The sequence below is a fragment of the Sphaeramia orbicularis genome, chromosome 13 (genome assembly GCF_902148855.1).
Source record: "Sphaeramia orbicularis chromosome 13, fSphaOr1.1, whole genome shotgun sequence".
NCBI classification, from domain to species: Eukaryota; Metazoa; Chordata; class Actinopteri; order Kurtiformes; family Apogonidae; genus Sphaeramia; species Sphaeramia orbicularis.
Genome location: NC_043969.1, coordinates 33,038,785 through 33,056,345, shown reverse-complemented (window position 1 = coordinate 33,056,345; position 17,561 = coordinate 33,038,785). Strand labels below are relative to the sequence as shown.

The following is a 17,561-nucleotide window of genomic DNA, read 5'->3' as shown; positions in this document are numbered from 1 at the left end:
CATGAAAAGAGTATGTGGTGAGTAAAGTCTTGTTTATTTTTGCTATGATAAGTCAATGATGACAGTGACTAAAACAACTTTGTGATAAAACAAATGACTTTATTGTCAAATCTTGAAATCAATACATGACCAGAGAAATATAACATGGAAAAACAAAAGCAAACTTCAAGTAAGATTATTTCAAAAGTGCAAAAGTAATGCATTTAAACACATTAATGCTAACAGAGAATCCTTCAAGTTGGAGTAATTCACAGTAATGTCATCTAAAAGCATAAATGATGCTACAGCGTCTGCAAGCCTTCATATTTGCATTGATGCTTGCACATTGTAAAGCTAAACGTATGATTCAAAGCCCTGTTATGCAATTTTATCCTCACACTGTACTCTTGACGTCGATCACTATGGAGTAATTGACCAGCTGAGCATATTCTTTGCTGTCTTTATCCATAACTGCTGGCTTCTTCACAGCAGGAGAGCCTGGATCCTGCATCAGAGCTGTCAAAGCTGAGAGAGACTCTGGCTTCTGAGTGGAGAGAAGACGCACAAAGGAAACAGGTTATGAAACTGAAATGTGGTTACAGACGGATAAAGAATACGCTCATGAAAACCACAGAAAACAAGCTGTAAACCTGCACGTTAACGGAATGTACTCCTACCTTGTATTGTCTTGTGGCAGTTATTTTGCTGAAAAACAACAAAAGACAACGTTTACACTTTGAATAATTAGATTTTAGATTATTGCTTTATTTAGGAGGCTGTAAGAGGCTCAATAAGACCACTAGATGGCACTATGAGACATTTTAAGGCTTAAACCCATGAATAGCATGTGTGAATGTATTATCTGACAGGAATATCAATGGAGATGCCTGTTGACCTGAGTCCTCATCATTGATCTCTGATGTCAGAAGCAGCAGCTCATTTTGTACTTTACGGCCTCGATGACATCAACCTTCACCAATGAAGACCTGCTGCTGTCAAAAAGTGTCCCCAGCTTTGCAGGGGAGGGGAGACGTCACTCCCAAAATAACTTTTCTCCCGGGGAGTCATGTTTTCTTGTGTACACTGTTGTACACTGTGTGACTGACCTTCCTAAATTAGCCTGACAGGACCCTCCCACTGGAACAAGGGATAATGGGACAGAGCCTCTGTAGGCCAATGGCACCTTGACCAAATGTTCTGACCACAGAGGCAGCTCTATTGAAACAGCCTCTGAACCACTGCTCATTGTGCGGCACTTTGCACTGCACCTTTATTCTCTGCATGGTGACGCCTGATTAGATCCTGACAAACACAGTTGAGAGAATTTAGATTTGGCATCGCATTTGGAAAACGTCTGCAAGCAGAACCCATAAACAATTCTAGGATTGTGACAGATATCCCACATCAGTCATAAAATGCGACTGACTTGCTGATTTTTTCCAAAGGTAATAAGATTAAGAGGTGCATATGTGAATGTTTTATTGATGAACAGCAGCTCGAGTTTCATTACACTAATAACTTCCCAAAGATGGGGACTTTTGAACCTTTTTACTTTTGCCTTTTACATTGAGGCATTCATGATATATCGTCAAATAAAAGTAGTCTACTTGCTGATGCTGCCAGAAGTAACACTGTAAAAAGGTCGTCCAAGACACTGGAAAATAAATCTGTTGTTGTCACTGAAAGGCGAGATATTTTCTACCTGTCTGCAAGCTGGGTTGTGGTGGCAGAGACACCTGTCTGCTTCAGCCACATTGCTTCCTGTTTGTGAATATCTGCATCAGATTGTGGTGTTGGAGCACTAGGTGTCAATCCACACATCCTGTTTGTCTCATATGGCACTGGCCTCATTTGCCCGTCAACACATCACCTGCCGAGCTAAGGCATGTTACCTGTGGAGGCATTTAACTCACCAGAACACCCAGAGAGCGATGGCCAGGATCACAATGATGGCAGAAGCAGAAGAGATGCAGATGACGGCTGCAGTCACTGCATCACACAGAGTTAAAGCCACATATTAGAGCAGAGCTTCAGCAGATACACATAAGAGACGTCATCATGTTTTCCTGAACAGAATTAACAAGGCAGACACTAACCAAACTGTTTATCCTCACTTGTGACCTCTACTTGAATGTTAACGGTGGCTGTGTGATGATAGAAATACGCCCTGCAGGTGTACAGGCCTTCGTCCTGCTCTGTGAGCTGTGCCTTGAAGACCATTGCAGCCTTTTCCGTTTGGACAAATGAGCCGTCACTTCTGCAACACAACATGAACAAGTATCTGGTATTTACATTATTAGGACTTTAAACAGATGTAACTTTATGATTAAGGAAGTAAAAGTAATGTGTTATGTTGTATAAATAAGGGGTGAGGGTGGGATTTAATAAGTTTTCCTTTTCCCACTCCTTTTTGAGCAATACATATTGAGTTTATTTTGTCATTACTGGCAATTGCTATATTGTCTTGATCACCTCTATTTATTAATACATTTGCTCTGCCATTAGTTCCTTGTACACATAAAAGTTTTGTTTTTTTTTCTTCTGCTTGAAACAAATAAAATATGAATGAATGAATGAAGTACTGTCAAAAAAAACCCAGTGGTGGAAGGTAACAAAAATAACTATAGCAATGCACATATTTAACAGTGTATAACGTATAGTTTAAATAAGCTCAGCTTTAAACTGTTGAGCTTTTACTGCATAATGATTACTTTTGCTTCAGTACATTTTGCTGATAATCCTCCCATGTAATTACTCATAAAATCTTAAACTTTTATTTGTAGTTGAGTATTTTTAGAGTGTAGTTTGAGTACTCTTACTTAACTATAGGGTCTGAAGTCTATACAGTGCACAATTTACTGATGTTCAGGGGGGATACACCACCTTTGGCAGTATAGACTGTACTCCGGCACATTGCCCTCAATGTGGAGCAGTATTCTCTGGTTGTGTTGATTTTCCTGAAGAGTCAGTCTGCGTGCGACAGGTTCACCACCATAGCGGCTTTGCAGAGGCGTTGTGTGGTTCAAGACTTTCATTGAAATATCTGTAAGAAAGTCAAGGTGAAAACACTTTCAACAAGGACATGTCGTGCATGTTTATAAATGAATTTCTATAGTTTTTTCAGATCAGATGCATGAATTTGTTAACTGAATATGTTGTTTGTGTCTCACTCACAGTATCTGGGGACATGGACTGTCTTCCTGTTTGTGAATCCATGTTCAGAGTTGTACACACAGGTCAGGTCTTGTCCCTCATGAAGAGCCAGAGGAAAATGATAAGTTAGCGTAGCTTTCTGGACATGACCTTCGTACCTTGAGTCCAGGGATGTTTGGGCTTTGGCATTTTCAGGAAGGACCCAGGCCAGGTTCGTGCCAACATTGTCCCCACTGCAGATACACTCTGCCATCCAGAGTTCGGAGCCTGACTGCCTCTTTAGAGATGCACTCAGCATAGGAGCTCCTGAAGGAAGACCGGGGGGGGGGTTGAGTGATGAGCAGCATTCTGGGTTTGTGTGTGTGTGTGTGTGTGTGTAACAGAAAATATTTCAGAAAAAGAAATAACATACTGTGCCCAGGAATGCGCATTGTTCTTTTCTCTGGTGCCTCCAAGCTCGGATGCTCCACCACACAGGTCAAATTCTGATCAGAATAAAAAGAAGACAGGAAGTGCACAGAGCTCTGAGCCAGTACCAGACCATCAGCCTGGACTTCATGGACTTCAGTTTCCATCACATGAGTGGTGCTGTTGTTACTGTCACTGTTTCCAACTTGCCACGTTACGGCTGCTGCAGGGGCAACACTTTCCACTGAGCATTCCACCTTTGTGTACTCATCACCTCCTCTACTCTCTGTGCTGGAGCTGAGGGTGATGTTAGGTGGATCTGTGTGGGAAAAAAGTTTAACTACTGTAAGTTGGGGCTTTGCTTTAGAGAGAAAGATCAAATCTATAGTGCACTTATATGGTCAAATATACTCAGACTAAATTACCCATTTCTAGATTTGTTGAACATACCGCAAAGAGGGAGCGTTATGCTTCTGTTCTCTGGTTTCTCAAATGCAGGGTGATTTATCACACACTTCGCTGTGAGCTCCCAAGGCGAGCAGGCAGGGAGGAGTAAAACTCCCCTGACGGAGTGGCTTCCATTATGAGAAGTGAAATTGAACCAAGCGACTCCAGACACACCCTCTGGTAGAAGCCAGGACATGTTGGCTGCAGGAACAGCATCAGCTGCTGAGCACTCAATCACGCTGCTTCCATTGTCAGTCTGCAAATCAACTTGTATTGAGGGAGGAACTGAGAGGACAGGAGTGGAGAGACACATCCACATCAATATTTTATACTCGTGATGTGGAAATAATAAAAGTGTATTTGTGTAAGTGTTTCTGAGGAAATGAATGGGAGAAGTTGCACGTACCAGGCTGAGTTCTAACTGTAATGTTAAAGTGTAGCATTGCTCGGTGATGGTGATAATAGAAGACACATTCATACAGGCCAGCGTAGACATGATTTACAGGACCCTGAACAGAGAGGCTGCTACCAACCAGATTGACACCCTCAGGTACGGGTCCACCATCTCTACAGGGACAAATCAGCAAGCAGACTAACAGTGAAGTTTCAGAAGTCTTTTTTATCGAGATTTTGATCAAATAAACAAAGTCTGTATCTGGTTCCTGCTGTCTATCACTTGTGGTTTGGTGCCACCAAACCTTACCACATCCTCCACAGGATATGTAGGTTGTTTCAGTCTACACATTGTGCAGAAACGAAAAAAAGTAGCAGTGTTGCATGTGACTGATCTTTATCATTACAAATGTAAAACATCTAAACTGACAAGAGATTAAAAAAAGAAAAATCTATAATCTAATACTTTTACAGGGGTGGCCAAAATCATTAGATCACTTGGCATATTTTAGAGGTTTCCTCTTTTTTTTGAATTGGCCATTAAAATACCCATTAAACAGAGGAAACATCTACAAAGTCATCATTATGCTCTATAAACCATAGAATAGAGCCATCATAAGGAGATTTAGGCCATTTTCTGTACCCCCAAAAAACTAGGGCTATTTCACTGTCAATGTCACTCACACAATCTCATTCTGTAACAGAAGGAGCCACATTACTTATGTATTCATTGTCAGGTGTGATCATGGTGACTGTAAGTCTTAAGAAACAGCTGAGTGATTTGATTAAATGCTCAAGGCCTATCCTTATTTAGTAAATATTAGCTTAAGTTAAAAGTGGATAAAAACAGTAGATGAAGCATCACTTCATCTAATACTTGCTGTGCTCAGAGCAACCACCTGCATGTTTCATGAACATTATGGAATTGAATCACATTTTAGACGCAAAAAGGTCAATATTTTCAGATCTGTCAGGTGTTCTAATAATTTTGGCCACCACTGTACATCCCATACACAAATTCCACACCAGGATTATGTTAATAGTCAGCCATGCTAGATCCTCATAAAAGCAATAGGTCCCTGCTTACCTATAAGATCAGTTTTACTGTTGTGAGGAGTGCTCAGACTGAAACATAAGCTGTATAGTATTACTTTGTTTCTGTTCATATCAGAATCAGCTCATGCTTTCTGATTTTTAAGAAATAGCAAGAGCTGTGGTTTCTAAAATCTCTGTTTTTTAAATCTCTGTCCCTTCAGGGTGTTGTTTTTCTTTATTTATGGCAGAAAGATAGGAAAGGCAGGATATAACTGGGTTGGAATCAAACCTGGACCTTTGTCATTTGTGATCTACATCCCAGGTAAGTACCACAGACGCCCCTGTAGTATAATTTTTTTGACATAGTACACTAAAACCTCACACCAGATACAGTATGTTTTCTCATAACCTGAAATGTCTCTTACTTTTCGCAGGTAACATTGTAACTCGGCACATTCCCAGTGACCTTCACTGTGAATAAAGCATCTGTCTGTCCTTCCTGCAGCTCTAAATACTCAGTGGTTTGGATGCTACCATCCCTGTTTTCCATCCCAGAATATGACAAATGAACTCCAGACAAATCTGCAGAATGAAAAGCACATTATTTGCTGTAATGTCTACTTCATGAGACAGTTTTACACATGTGAAAAATGATAGTACTTACAATAAGATGGCAGTGTTATGACTCTTGACTCCCTGTGAGTAAATTTGGGGTGGTCAAACATACAGGTGATGTTATGGCCTTTGTAAGTGGCTGCAGGGAGATGCACGGAGATGGTTTGTGAGTCTGTGCCTGTCTCATCCTCTGTCTGCAGATCCTCATCGGTGTCCAAAGCCAAAGAGATGTCAGTGTTGGGTCTCCCCCCAGATGAAATACAAGAGACCACCCAGAACTCACTTCCTCTTTGTTGTACCATCTCTGCTTTAATGCTCACATTCGGCCTCACTGTGAAGCAGGAAGAAAGGCGAGAAGAGTTATTCTTTCTCAAGGTCTAATGTTTTTTCCAGCAAATTAAAAAGTCAGATAGCAAGAAGAGGCTCTGGGTGTTTTTGTTAAATAGGAAGCTGGAGCCGGATGAGCTGAATGTTAGCTAAACACAGGCCATAAGGGGCTTCTGCTTGGGTTTTGGAGAGTGCTGACTTAGGCTTATCACCTGTCCCATCTGTTGGCTGGGCTACAGCTGAGAGCAGATGTCTGGCCCAGCTGCTGTCCAACCTAAGCTGAAACAACCGCAGGCTTTAATACTGGGAATCAGTGGAGATCACAGTCTATTATCAAATACATAAAAGTTGTGCTAGCCATCCATCCCTAATGAGTAAAACAAGTGAGCTAACACCTCATAATAGCTCGGGTGTCAGCTTACGGTACATAGAATTAATGTGAGTGAAAGTACTTTGGCTTTAAATATTCCATCTGTTAACACCAAAACTTATGTTTGGATGTAACTACTGCAGTTGGGTAATTATCAGGACTTCCTGGACTGTGAATGCACCATGGACAAATAATGATGGGCTGGCACATGCTAATGGGAACTTAAAAAGTACGCTGAATAAACATACAGCTAAAACGTGGTGGTTTGGACACATATTGCTCTTGAAATGGTTATTCAAAAATCCACTTTCAACTCACTAAAAAGAGTAAAATCAAAAGCACCATCATTAGTTATTATGGAATAAATTCATTAAAAAAAACACTAACTTCCTGATTCTGTCAGTTACTAGCCTGTAAACATTGGAGGGCATTTCAAGAAAAATGTACTAGTTTAATGAAACAGTCTTTAGCTAAGTTAAACCTACAGTAATACAAATAGTAACTTCTGCCACAAGGGGTCTCTCAATCAAAACAAGAAAATATTTAGTAGGAGAAAACCAAATGTTTTTACTGTGTTGTTTTTCTCAAGGATTGCTAAAGAAAATGTATACAGAAGAGGTAATCCATTAAAGTGTTGTTCATGTTATATTTAGTGATATATATCAACTTAAACAACGTTAAACATTATTGTATATACGCAATACCACTGACAGACAACCTGATTAAAAAGGCTGTTACTTTGGATTGAATGTCTTGTATCTGATTTTAAACATTGCTGTTGTCACTTTACATAATATCTTAAAGTTTTAAACTTTCCCAAGTGGAAATTGTGTTGGGTTCTGTGCACCATGCAACATGTTTAATAAAGACTGTTACAATTCATAGTTACAGCACGATCAGATTTCTGTTTCTGCGTCTGTTTTCCAAAGTACACATGCAAAATCATCTGTGAGGATGTTGTTAAACTTTAACTTCAGTAAAACAATCACAGAGGTCTGTTCAGAGATGTGGGATGTAAAAATAGGCTTTAAACATGATAGACAGCTGTAATATCTAGTCACTGTCAAGACTCTGTCAGATGCATCTGCTGCCCAGAGTCTGTGGTTCATTAATACATCACAGAAGCAAGATGGCCGCTCCTTCATCTGTGATGTTTTGGCCTCTCCATAGTAGCACGACCAGTGTAGTATTGTCGATCTATATAATCTGCACTTAGGATAGTGGACAGAGAGCTGCAGGAGGTAGGTGTGTATTCTCAAATTCTGATCTTTTTCTTCTCATAATTTCTATCTGCTGCAGCTGTATTAAGAATTTCTACATGACACTGCAATGTTTTAATTCTGTAATTAGTCTACAGACCTTCACATTAATAGACCCACGGCTGAGTTTTATTTCATGAAGGTGCACGCTGTATTATCAGCTTTATATCATTATTAATTGTGTTTTGAGTTATTGCTGCATTATTATTTCCATGTGCTTGATACCGGTGTAGCAGTGCGCTCCCACATGAATGCTTTGCACTGAGCAATGTGATTTATGGTCTGTCACTGTGTATATGGAACAGAGTGAGAAGGAACCGCCAGCATGAAAAATTAGAAGGCGAAACTTACTGTGCTGTGAGATGCTGAGTCATGAGCCATGATTACAAAATTCTCACGAATGAAACAATACAATGTGTCACTTCCTGACAAAGCAGACCTGCAAACACAACAACACTTAGCTGTGAACATGCTTACGGTAGGTGTCCACCCTCACTGTGGTGAGTTTTGGTTTTGGGAGGGTCAGGTGTTGAACCATGCAGGTCACACTGTCCTCGTCCTGCAAGTGGGTGGGGAAATGCAGGCTGCTGCTTAGGGTGGAGGTACCATTTGGGTGAATAGTTTCCTCATCATCTATGTTGAAGACATCATTTGAAGGAGGGCGGTTGTTAACCAGCCAGCTGATCTGAGGCGTGGGCCGGCCCCCATCAGCGAAGCATGTCACTGTCTGGTGGTGAGTGCCGTTGATAATCTCTGCATTCACTTGGATCTGTATGTCAGGCCGGGCTGCAAATGAATGAATTATTATTGAATGGTGTGGGGTTTTTTTGTTTTTTGTTTGTTTTTTTTTGTGAAGGGTATATACAATATGCAACAGTTCACAACAATGAAAACCAGTGATGGTCAAGTAACCAATAATGATAATAATAATAATAATAATAATAATAATAATAATAATAATAATAACTTTTATATATATAGCACCTTTAAAAACTGAGTTTTCAAAGTTCTTCGACAGACAAAGCAGAAGGGCACAACAGCAGGATACAATAAAAAAAACCAAAACAAAAACAAGATGCAAGCAAAGACAATAAAACGTAGAAAACAACACAATAAAACAGATATGTACAGCAAACTCGAAAACATGACACTCCGAATAAATCTGAATGTATTGAAGAAGAGAGGGCAGAGATTACATAACATGATGCTGTCAAATCAATGTAATGTAATAGCATGACTGAGAAAAGCAAGTGGCTTTAATTAAAAAAAAAAGTAATAAAATAGAAAAATAAAATGTCGTTTCCAGATTGTTTCACAGTGGTTATGTTCTACAATCACATTTGCACCAATGAAAAACTTAATATATTGTAGAAAATAAAACTAAATCACAAACTTCCTTCTGTCTTTATCTGGTGAACATTATCTCACAGACAGAACTGCTTCAACCTAAAATTGGTGCAGTGAGTGAGAAGAGCAGAATGAACCACAATGTTTAATTTCTATGCTGTTTTGGGGAAATAAAGCTGTATCTCTACAAGTTTTATTAAAGTTGGTGCAACACCACTGAGCTTTATCACTTAATTTCTTCAAAATAAAATTAAAAAAATATTCATTTATATTTGTTTCTTACCTACTACACTGAGGAATACAGTGTCAGCAATTTCTTCATCTTCTGTCATAAACTTACACTTATACACTCCCTCTGCTTTCACATTGGTCACGTTCATTCTGACTGTGAGGTTTGTGAGAGAGTGTGGGACTGAGAAATCGGTGTCACGGTTAAAAGGCCTTCCATTGATAAACCCTGTCAGCCGCTTGCTAATTTTAGATTCACTCTCCCGTTTCCATTCTGCAGCAGTGATCTCATCCTTGCCCAGATATCTGCAGCCCAGGTGCACATCTTCTCCTAGGACTCCTGTAACATTGCGTGGGATCTCCAGAAGTGACTCTTCATTGAAACCTGAGAAAAAAGCCCAACACAATAAAAATGAAAGCTCATAAGTTCATCAACACAAAATCCTAAAATTGCAAGCTCTAGCAAAAGACTTGTCTGAGGGGGAAAATGTGATTGTTCCTGAGAGGCTGGATAGCATGGTGATAGGTGTTCATGTTGTGCCAGTGCAAAGGGTTGAGTAGCTGAGTGAAACTGTGACAGATGATGCAGACAAACCAGGTCAGTGGTTATAATGTTGTTTAATTAATGTCATTTAATTATTATTAGAATGAGTGTCAGAGCTCTAGTGGCTTTCTTAAAGGGCCAAGACAGGACTTGGACTTATGCACAAAATGACACCATGTACCCTTTGAATATATTTAATGGGAGCCTCCATTATGTTAATGAAATGAAAACAGTCCAAAAGTTACGCCCCAATCCATACACACACATACACACTGTGACCCCTTCACTTCCTACTGCTCAGAAATCAGGCACGATTACGGGAGGTTTCAGAGGAAAAGACATTTAATAGAAGCTGACAGGTTTTAGCACTTGCAGGAGGACAGTGTGCAGACCACAGTGCATACCAAGTCCCTTTCATCCTACTTCCTCTGCTGACTTTATCAAAGTGCACTTGAGGACAGAGTTTGCTCCATCAGCCAGCTGAAGCCAAGCAGAATGAACTTCTATTCAGCCTTAGATGCATAATGATGACTTAAATGACGACAGCGTGGTGCTCTGCTTCATGGAAAACCACTAAACATTTAGCTGCTGCAATCTAAGCTGAACTGTTTGCATCAAATGCTGTTAAAGTTGGAAAGCTGTTCTACTGTACACTGCACCACATCAAATGGAAACAATGTGAAGCCTGTAAGTAGGAAGGACAGACAGGGAGAAATGAATATGCTATATCACTTCAATTATGCCAAGTGGGTTCATTATTCATCTGCCCTTGCAGCTTATTGCCAAAATAAAATGTCAGCCAAGTACAGAAAAGATACACCTTAAGGACACAAACTCAGTAATAACTAAGAAAAAATCATATATTCATGTATTGCATATTTCCTTAGCCTTGGGGGCTTTTTTTTCCTCACCAAACAGCAACTTTGCACCGCCAGCCTTGCAGACTGGGGATGTGGTAAACAAATGATTCTCTCAACTTTAAAAAACACAGCATTCATCTCAACTTTCATCTCCGGCTGCAAGTCCCGGTGACTCTGCAGAGACAAAGATGTGAGGATACACCTCACGCCTGCTGAAATCCAAAACCAAAATGGTTCTAAATAAGAATAACTTGCAGAGGGTTTTCCCCTCACTCAAACAATAAACTCTCAACAACCCTCATATATTAACTTTAAAAGGCTGTAAAGAAACTGATTTGGTTTAGGGTGACACAGCTGATCAATAGTATTGAACTGACTGCTGGTGTGACAATACAAACATGCCATCAGTAAAAAACCCTGCAGAAATAGCTGTCATTAAGGTGGTTAAGATGTATATAGTGGTTAAATCACTTTTGCAGTGCTGTTTAGTGTAAAAATCACTGTTTAAACAAGACCTTGAAGAGCAGTAAAATAAGCTCATAAACAGCTGACACTCACAGATGGATTGTAAGCCTACAGACTTACCCAAAATTTCCGACCAGTGAGCAATATTTAGGACAAGACCCAAAATCAGCAGCCTTGAACATCCCATGATGGTGTCATTGAGTAAAATAGAACTGGATTAACTGAGTGTATGTATAAGGCATATGAGTATTTAAAGTGTGTGTATGTGTGTGTGTGTGTGTGTGTGTGTGTGTGTGTTCTGTGGTTTATGGTTAAAGGTACACACCCTCAACAGCTGACACTGATGTTTGTGCAGATGTACATGTGCCGTTGTGTGTGCCACTCATACACCCACACGCTATGCGCAAACGTTCTCTCATGCTTAGAGAAGTGTGGAAAACCATTTCACCTTTTTTCTACAACAATAATAACTCTGCTTCTAAATGTAGGGTTACAACACATTTGCATGTCTGTCACAGTTTTCACCTCTCAGGACCGATTTTCTGTTTTCAGCTCCGAGTCACCATGCAGGATGTGTCTGTTCAGTTACTCAGTCACCTCATATAGCAGGGCGCCTTGGGAAGTGGTAAAGCCATGCATCATTCATACCATCCTGTCCCTGCTGGGGCTCATAGAAGCTGCCTGTCTGCAAGACAGCTCACTGCTGCTCATGCCCTGCAGTTTGGGAAATCACTCACCTCTGAGCATTGTTTTATGGCATAGTGCTCCTCTAATTAACTTTATTTTTCTCCGCCTGACTTATTTGCTGACGTACAAAAACAAATATGGATAAAGCGAAAGAAGCTCTTTGCAGGGGCTCAGCATTATACAGCATTTCAGACTGGTCTGTTTCAGGTTGTTTCTACTTTTGTTTCCTGTAAAAGGTGAACAACTTTAGTTTTGAGTCATCAAGACCACAGGAGGATGACAATGAATGAAATGACCTGACAAAAATTGCTACTAAGACTTTTGATGGCGTGTGGTTTGTAACGGCTTTTTGAATTGTGATGTGTGAAACTGGCAGTTATAGTGAGAAATGTAGTCTGAGAAAGTGGGTTTTACAAAGATTATTTTTTTTCCTGTTTCTGTCTCTGTTCTTCTTCTTCATTGAAACCCACATGCAGATACATTTGAGTCATTCTTTAGCCAACTGTATGAAGTGGAAAAACATCCTGTAAAAACCTTAACCTTTTTTCCACACATGTCCTTTAGTTTATCCATTTAATTTTATCAGCTGTTTTTTCCTTTGCATCCTATAAGAGGTAGATTTTCCTTAAATGTATGGAAACTTGTCAGTCCTTGTGGACCTTCATGAAGCACGGGCCCATGCAACAGTAAACTCATCCTTTTTTATCAGGTTCTAAGATTTCATGTGAATGAGATGTAAAACATACATTTGACAACAATATATATATTTTTTCATTTGTTTCCAGCTACTTCCTCTTGACTTTGTATTCCTTGTCATTCCTTAGATTTTATATTAAAATCACACAACTACATGGTCTTACTCTGAATAAGTCATATGTAGGCTAATGGAGAGACTCATTGGTTTCTGAGCTGCCATTTTTAAGCCAGTTATTTACTATTTAGCCATCATCATATTGGCTGTGTGGAACCCAAAATGAATATATTTGGACAAAGTGGCATAGCTGTGGGGATCAGAGCCAATCTACTTGGGGTCAGAGGTGAGCTAAGGTTGAACACTAGCTTACTAACTTATTAAAAAAATAAATTTCATCAAGCACTGCTAAAAAAAGATAATGTTTTATGTAATGTGTTGAGTATGACTGTGGTTGAACTGTCAGAAACAATGTGATTAATAAATAAACAGAAAATCCACAGAGATAGCCTGAGTCAAAGTTGATGAGAATGGAATGACTCCTTTAAAAACCTGTTGCTTTTTCCAGTGTAAGTCTAGGATCTGTCAGTGATATTACAACTTAAAGATACATCTGTTTTGGCTTCATTTTGGAGCCTTTGCCTCTTGGGTCAAGCTATTAAATTGGATATTCAATTCACAGATGATCTAAAATGTTAGTCTAATCAACCTCTTCCTCTTGACATAACATTGTGCAGAGGCTATTTCTCATACTCTGGATCTTCATTAGATTTGTGATTTGATTAGATTGTGTGGGATGTATTGACAGATGAACTCTGTACTACAGACAATGACCACAATGGTTGTGTTTTGAATGTTAATTAGAAACAGGCCAAGCTACAGCAGATCAGGATGTGTTTATAAACTTTAATGGTCTGTTATTTTGTGCAGAATACATACGCAATGGTTTGTTGCGTTGTTGTTATTTAGCATACAAAGTGTATTGGATTGTGTCCATGGCACTTTTGATAATAGGAAGTAATTGACAAGGAAATATTCATCAAGGAAATATATTATATCTTGTATTTTATTGAGGTTTTTGAAACTAAATGAAGAAAAGAAGCTTATCAGGAAATAGTGTGTTTATTTGTTCTCACAAATTAGCCTCTGTACCTCACACATGGATCAGAGAGGTTTTGTTGGCATGGTCTGAGCCAGATAAAAGCCTTATTACTTCCAGTTTGTCTGTGGACATACATCCGGAAGGTAAGACACAGTTCAGTCTATTATGAATTACATGCAACATTTGATTTTGAGGGCAAACACTTTTACACATAGCTGATCCCCTAAGACGTTAATAATCACATGAACGTGGAGCTGGAGGTAATTTCTCTTGCTAACTGAATTACCTGAAGTGGTTGTTCCCTGAAGGTAGACAGAGGTGGAGCGGAGATTGGGTAAGTTATCTGGAATACTCTCGTCTTTTCCATTTGAAATTGGGTTTTCCTGACTGTCTGACTGCAAGGTAATGCATTTCACCGACAATGAATTGTTAGCATTTCACAGACAAGGTATTTATATTTTTCACAGATGTACAACTGGCATCCCCTTCACCTTGCTGTCTTTCTCTTTATCTCTTTCTCTAAGGACACGCATGTGGAAATTCAGCTGGAAAAAGCTGTTGGTGATCAGCCAGTAATAATGTGTGTGCAGTAAAGCCCCAGAAACCTGCATCCGAAGGACTGCATGGTAACCTCCTTAACTCTGTGAAACCTTATCATCGCTCTCCTCACAGGGAGGGAAATCAGCGATCATCTGCACCATCTCTTGCTTCCTGCTGTTATTCATTTACAGCTAAATTATCACCGAACCCTCCAGCACTCCCACACACACACTCGTCCATACAAACACTCACAAAGCCTTTGAACAGATTCCACACTTGACGTAACAGCTGATGGATATGCTACTATCAATCTAAGTCACATACCAGTTTCAACCTATCATGCAGATGGTACTTGTGCAAGAGGAGAAAGTCATTATGAAAATATGAGACAGCAGCAACATCAGCATTCAGTTTTTTTCCCACACAGATCTGCAGAGACAATCTCAGAGCGCTCACATTTGAGACAACGTGTGGTTGGCATCACGGTGACAGGTATCAGATAAGACTGTGGTTGACAAAGCGTTTCAGTTCAGAGGAGACATTATCAATCTTTTCCGGAGCAAACAAGATTAACGTTACAATTGTCTTCCAGGAGGTTACATACTGTTAACTAATCCTGACCTCAGATAGCATGAAAAATGAGGTCTAGTTTTTGTCTTTTTTTTTTTTTTTTCAGCCTTGGTTTTATGCAGTATTGATGATGGTACTGAACATATTGATGTAGGCAGTGTTGACCTTTGAACTTAAATCAAATCCTCCGTAGTGAAAAATTCCACTGTACTGATACACTAAAAGAAAAACATAGTCAGCTTTATAAACATTTGGACAGTGATGTAAATGTTGTAATTTTGCACCACTGTGGATCTCAAATGAAATGATCAAAATGTGATTGAAGTGTAGATTATCAGCTTTAATTCAAGGTGATTAACAAAAATAATTGTGTATGCTGCTTCTTGGCTAGGTCGTTACTGAAAATGAGAATCGATTCTCAACTAACTTACCTGGTTAAATAAAGGATAAATTAAAAAACTAAAACAAATATTGCATTAAACATTTAGGAATTACAACCATTTTAAGGAAGGTCACACCATTTTCAGAGGTTCACAAGTAATTGGAGAAGTGATTGAAAAGCAGTTTCAGTAGTGGACTATTTCCTGGTTTTTCTATGATAAATGAAGCAGATAAAAGGTTTGGAGTCAATTTCATGTTAATGTCAGTATTTATTAATGTTACTTTCAGATCCACTGTGATGGCGTACAAAAGCAAAATTGCAAAATAAATATTGCTGTCCAGACATAAATGGACCCAGATGTGTATAATTTCCTTAAAGCATACTCATATCGATGATTGTTTGTGTTGAGTATGAACAGCGATCAACAAAGCTGGTTTTTAAACAAATGATGCTCTCAATTCTGGATCATCTTCAGGATAAGGATGTTCATGTTGTTATGCAGCGTACAGTATGTGTCATTTCTTCACAGCAGTAGTTGCCTTCATTTCTGGGAAAATGGCAAAAGTGGTCTAAAAGTGCCCTATTTCCCAATGGTAAAGGAAAAAAAAAACCTTCATAGAATGTGGACCATCTTCAGGGAGAAGTGAGCTATGGTTGAGACCTACTTTATGTGAAATTTTCAAGTTGAAATGTGCTGTAGCTGTTGTGTTACATGCATGGATATACAGATAGAACCATCTGCAGTTCCCTCACAGGAATGAAGGAAATAAGATCAGAATTACTAGTAAAATTAAAAAGATATGAAAAGGAAAGTACTCACTAAATTGTGCATTTTCAGAGTGTAATATTAAGAATATAGTATACCAGAACTTATACAACACAATGTAAGACCATATTACTGTAATATCAAATTTAACTGTATGTACTTTATTCACTGATATATATGTTGTGTGTAAAGTCTTTACCTGAAAAATACCTGGTAGATGACAATAATATTTAAAGTTACTATAGAGTCAATTTTAAGCATGTTGTAGTAAATCACATGTGCTGCATTTCTTAACCAACATGATTCAATATCCATAAGATTTGTGTCTGTTATTTTTCGTATTTTTACCATTATAACTCCATGTCGTTTAGTCAAGGTTGTGTGAAGGTTACAGCAATACAGAGGAACTGCTGACCACAAAAAAAAAAAAAAAGAAAAAAGCAGACACACACTTGCAGCAAGAAAAACAATGAACAACTTTTATGCTGTATGGATGTCAACATTTCAGTGAACCCATTATAACCCATTATAAGTGATTAGCACTCGGAAGCACCACATCCTGACCAGGTTTTATACAAGCACATAATGGTTACTGACACATTTTATCAGCTGCAGTAAAACATTATACATCCATAATGAGTCATAATCAGCTCATGAATGTTTATGGTTTGTTGTCCTGCAACCTTCTAAAGTCATATTACTCTTACTGCTTTCACAATCCATCGTTCAGCATCATGATGAAGATGCAGCTGATGCAACCTGAATGTATGAAAGCAAGAACTTTAAATTCATATGTACACATGTATCCTATAAGTGCTATTGAAACTGAAACTGGATGATTAATACTGAAATAGTTTCTTCAAATGTTTACAACTGCCAAGAAAAGTTAATCAGATTGTCAGTTGCATCTCATGCAGAAAGGATTCTGTTTGTGCAACTGTAAGTGCCATAAGTGGGTAAAAAATGCAAATGCCTTGATTTTCTCAAAGAGATGGCTCCTATTGTAGCATCTTACTTTATTTTTTCTCTACATGAGTCATAACATCTCTGATCAATCTCCTCTTCATGATGCTTTATTGTGCTGTAACCACTGAGGAGACTGCACACTGAGTGCTTTATTGTTATTTAGTTGGTGGAAATAACTGAACAGTCTTGAAGATGATGTATTTGATATTCAGGCCATAGACATTTATATACTTCAACATTTGCTGGACTGCTGAGTGCTTAATGGTTATTTAGTTGATGGGAATTACACAAACACACTCATAAAGAGTGGGAGGGACTGCTCTAGGCATTACAGTAAGTAGTGGATGAGGCATGGATGAGGGTTTTTGATCAATCCCACAGCCCTGAAATGCATTTCAGGGAAGTAGTCCTTTGTTTTCCCAGACAG

At 38.9% G+C, this 17,561-nt stretch overlaps 1 protein-coding gene across 2 annotated transcripts; it reads right to left on the bottom strand.

Moving 5' to 3' along the window:
• Positions 1-84: 84 nt before the first annotated feature.
• LOC115431974 (hemicentin-1) lies at positions 85-11,690 on the bottom strand. 2 transcript variants are annotated; one of them, XM_030152721.1, is made up of 14 exons: positions 11,551-11,690; positions 9,617-9,946; positions 8,464-8,772; positions 6,080-6,361; positions 5,841-5,997; positions 4,394-4,554; positions 3,991-4,272; positions 3,545-3,859; positions 3,154-3,459; positions 2,863-3,022; positions 2,076-2,236; positions 1,893-1,968; positions 657-684; positions 85-523 (listed from the first exon to the last, which is right to left on the bottom strand). In XM_030152721.1, the coding sequence occupies exons 1-14, from the start codon at positions 11,615-11,617 to the stop codon at positions 374-376; spliced, it is 2,784 nt and encodes a 927-aa protein (XP_030008581.1). In that variant the 5' UTR covers positions 11,618-11,690; the 3' UTR covers positions 85-373. The 2 variants fall into 2 exon arrangements, with proteins under 2 accessions (XP_030008581.1, XP_030008582.1); XM_030152722.1 differs by having other exon boundaries at positions 3,154-3,438.
• Between the last annotated feature and the right edge of the window lie 5,871 nt (positions 11,691-17,561).

Coding starts and splice junctions, on each gene's coding strand:
- LOC115431974 (XM_030152721.1), bottom strand. CDS start 11,617: ATGGGATGTTCAAGGCTGCTGATTTTGGGTCTTGTCCTAAATATTGCT. Junction 9,947..11,550: donor TCACTGGTCGGAAATTTTGG/GTAAGTCTGTAG, acceptor CTTTTTTCTCAG/GTTTCAATGAAGAGTCACTT. Junction 524..656: donor CTGCCACAAGACAATACAAG/GTAGGAGTACAT, acceptor CTCTCCACTCAG/AAGCCAGAGTCTCTCTCAGC.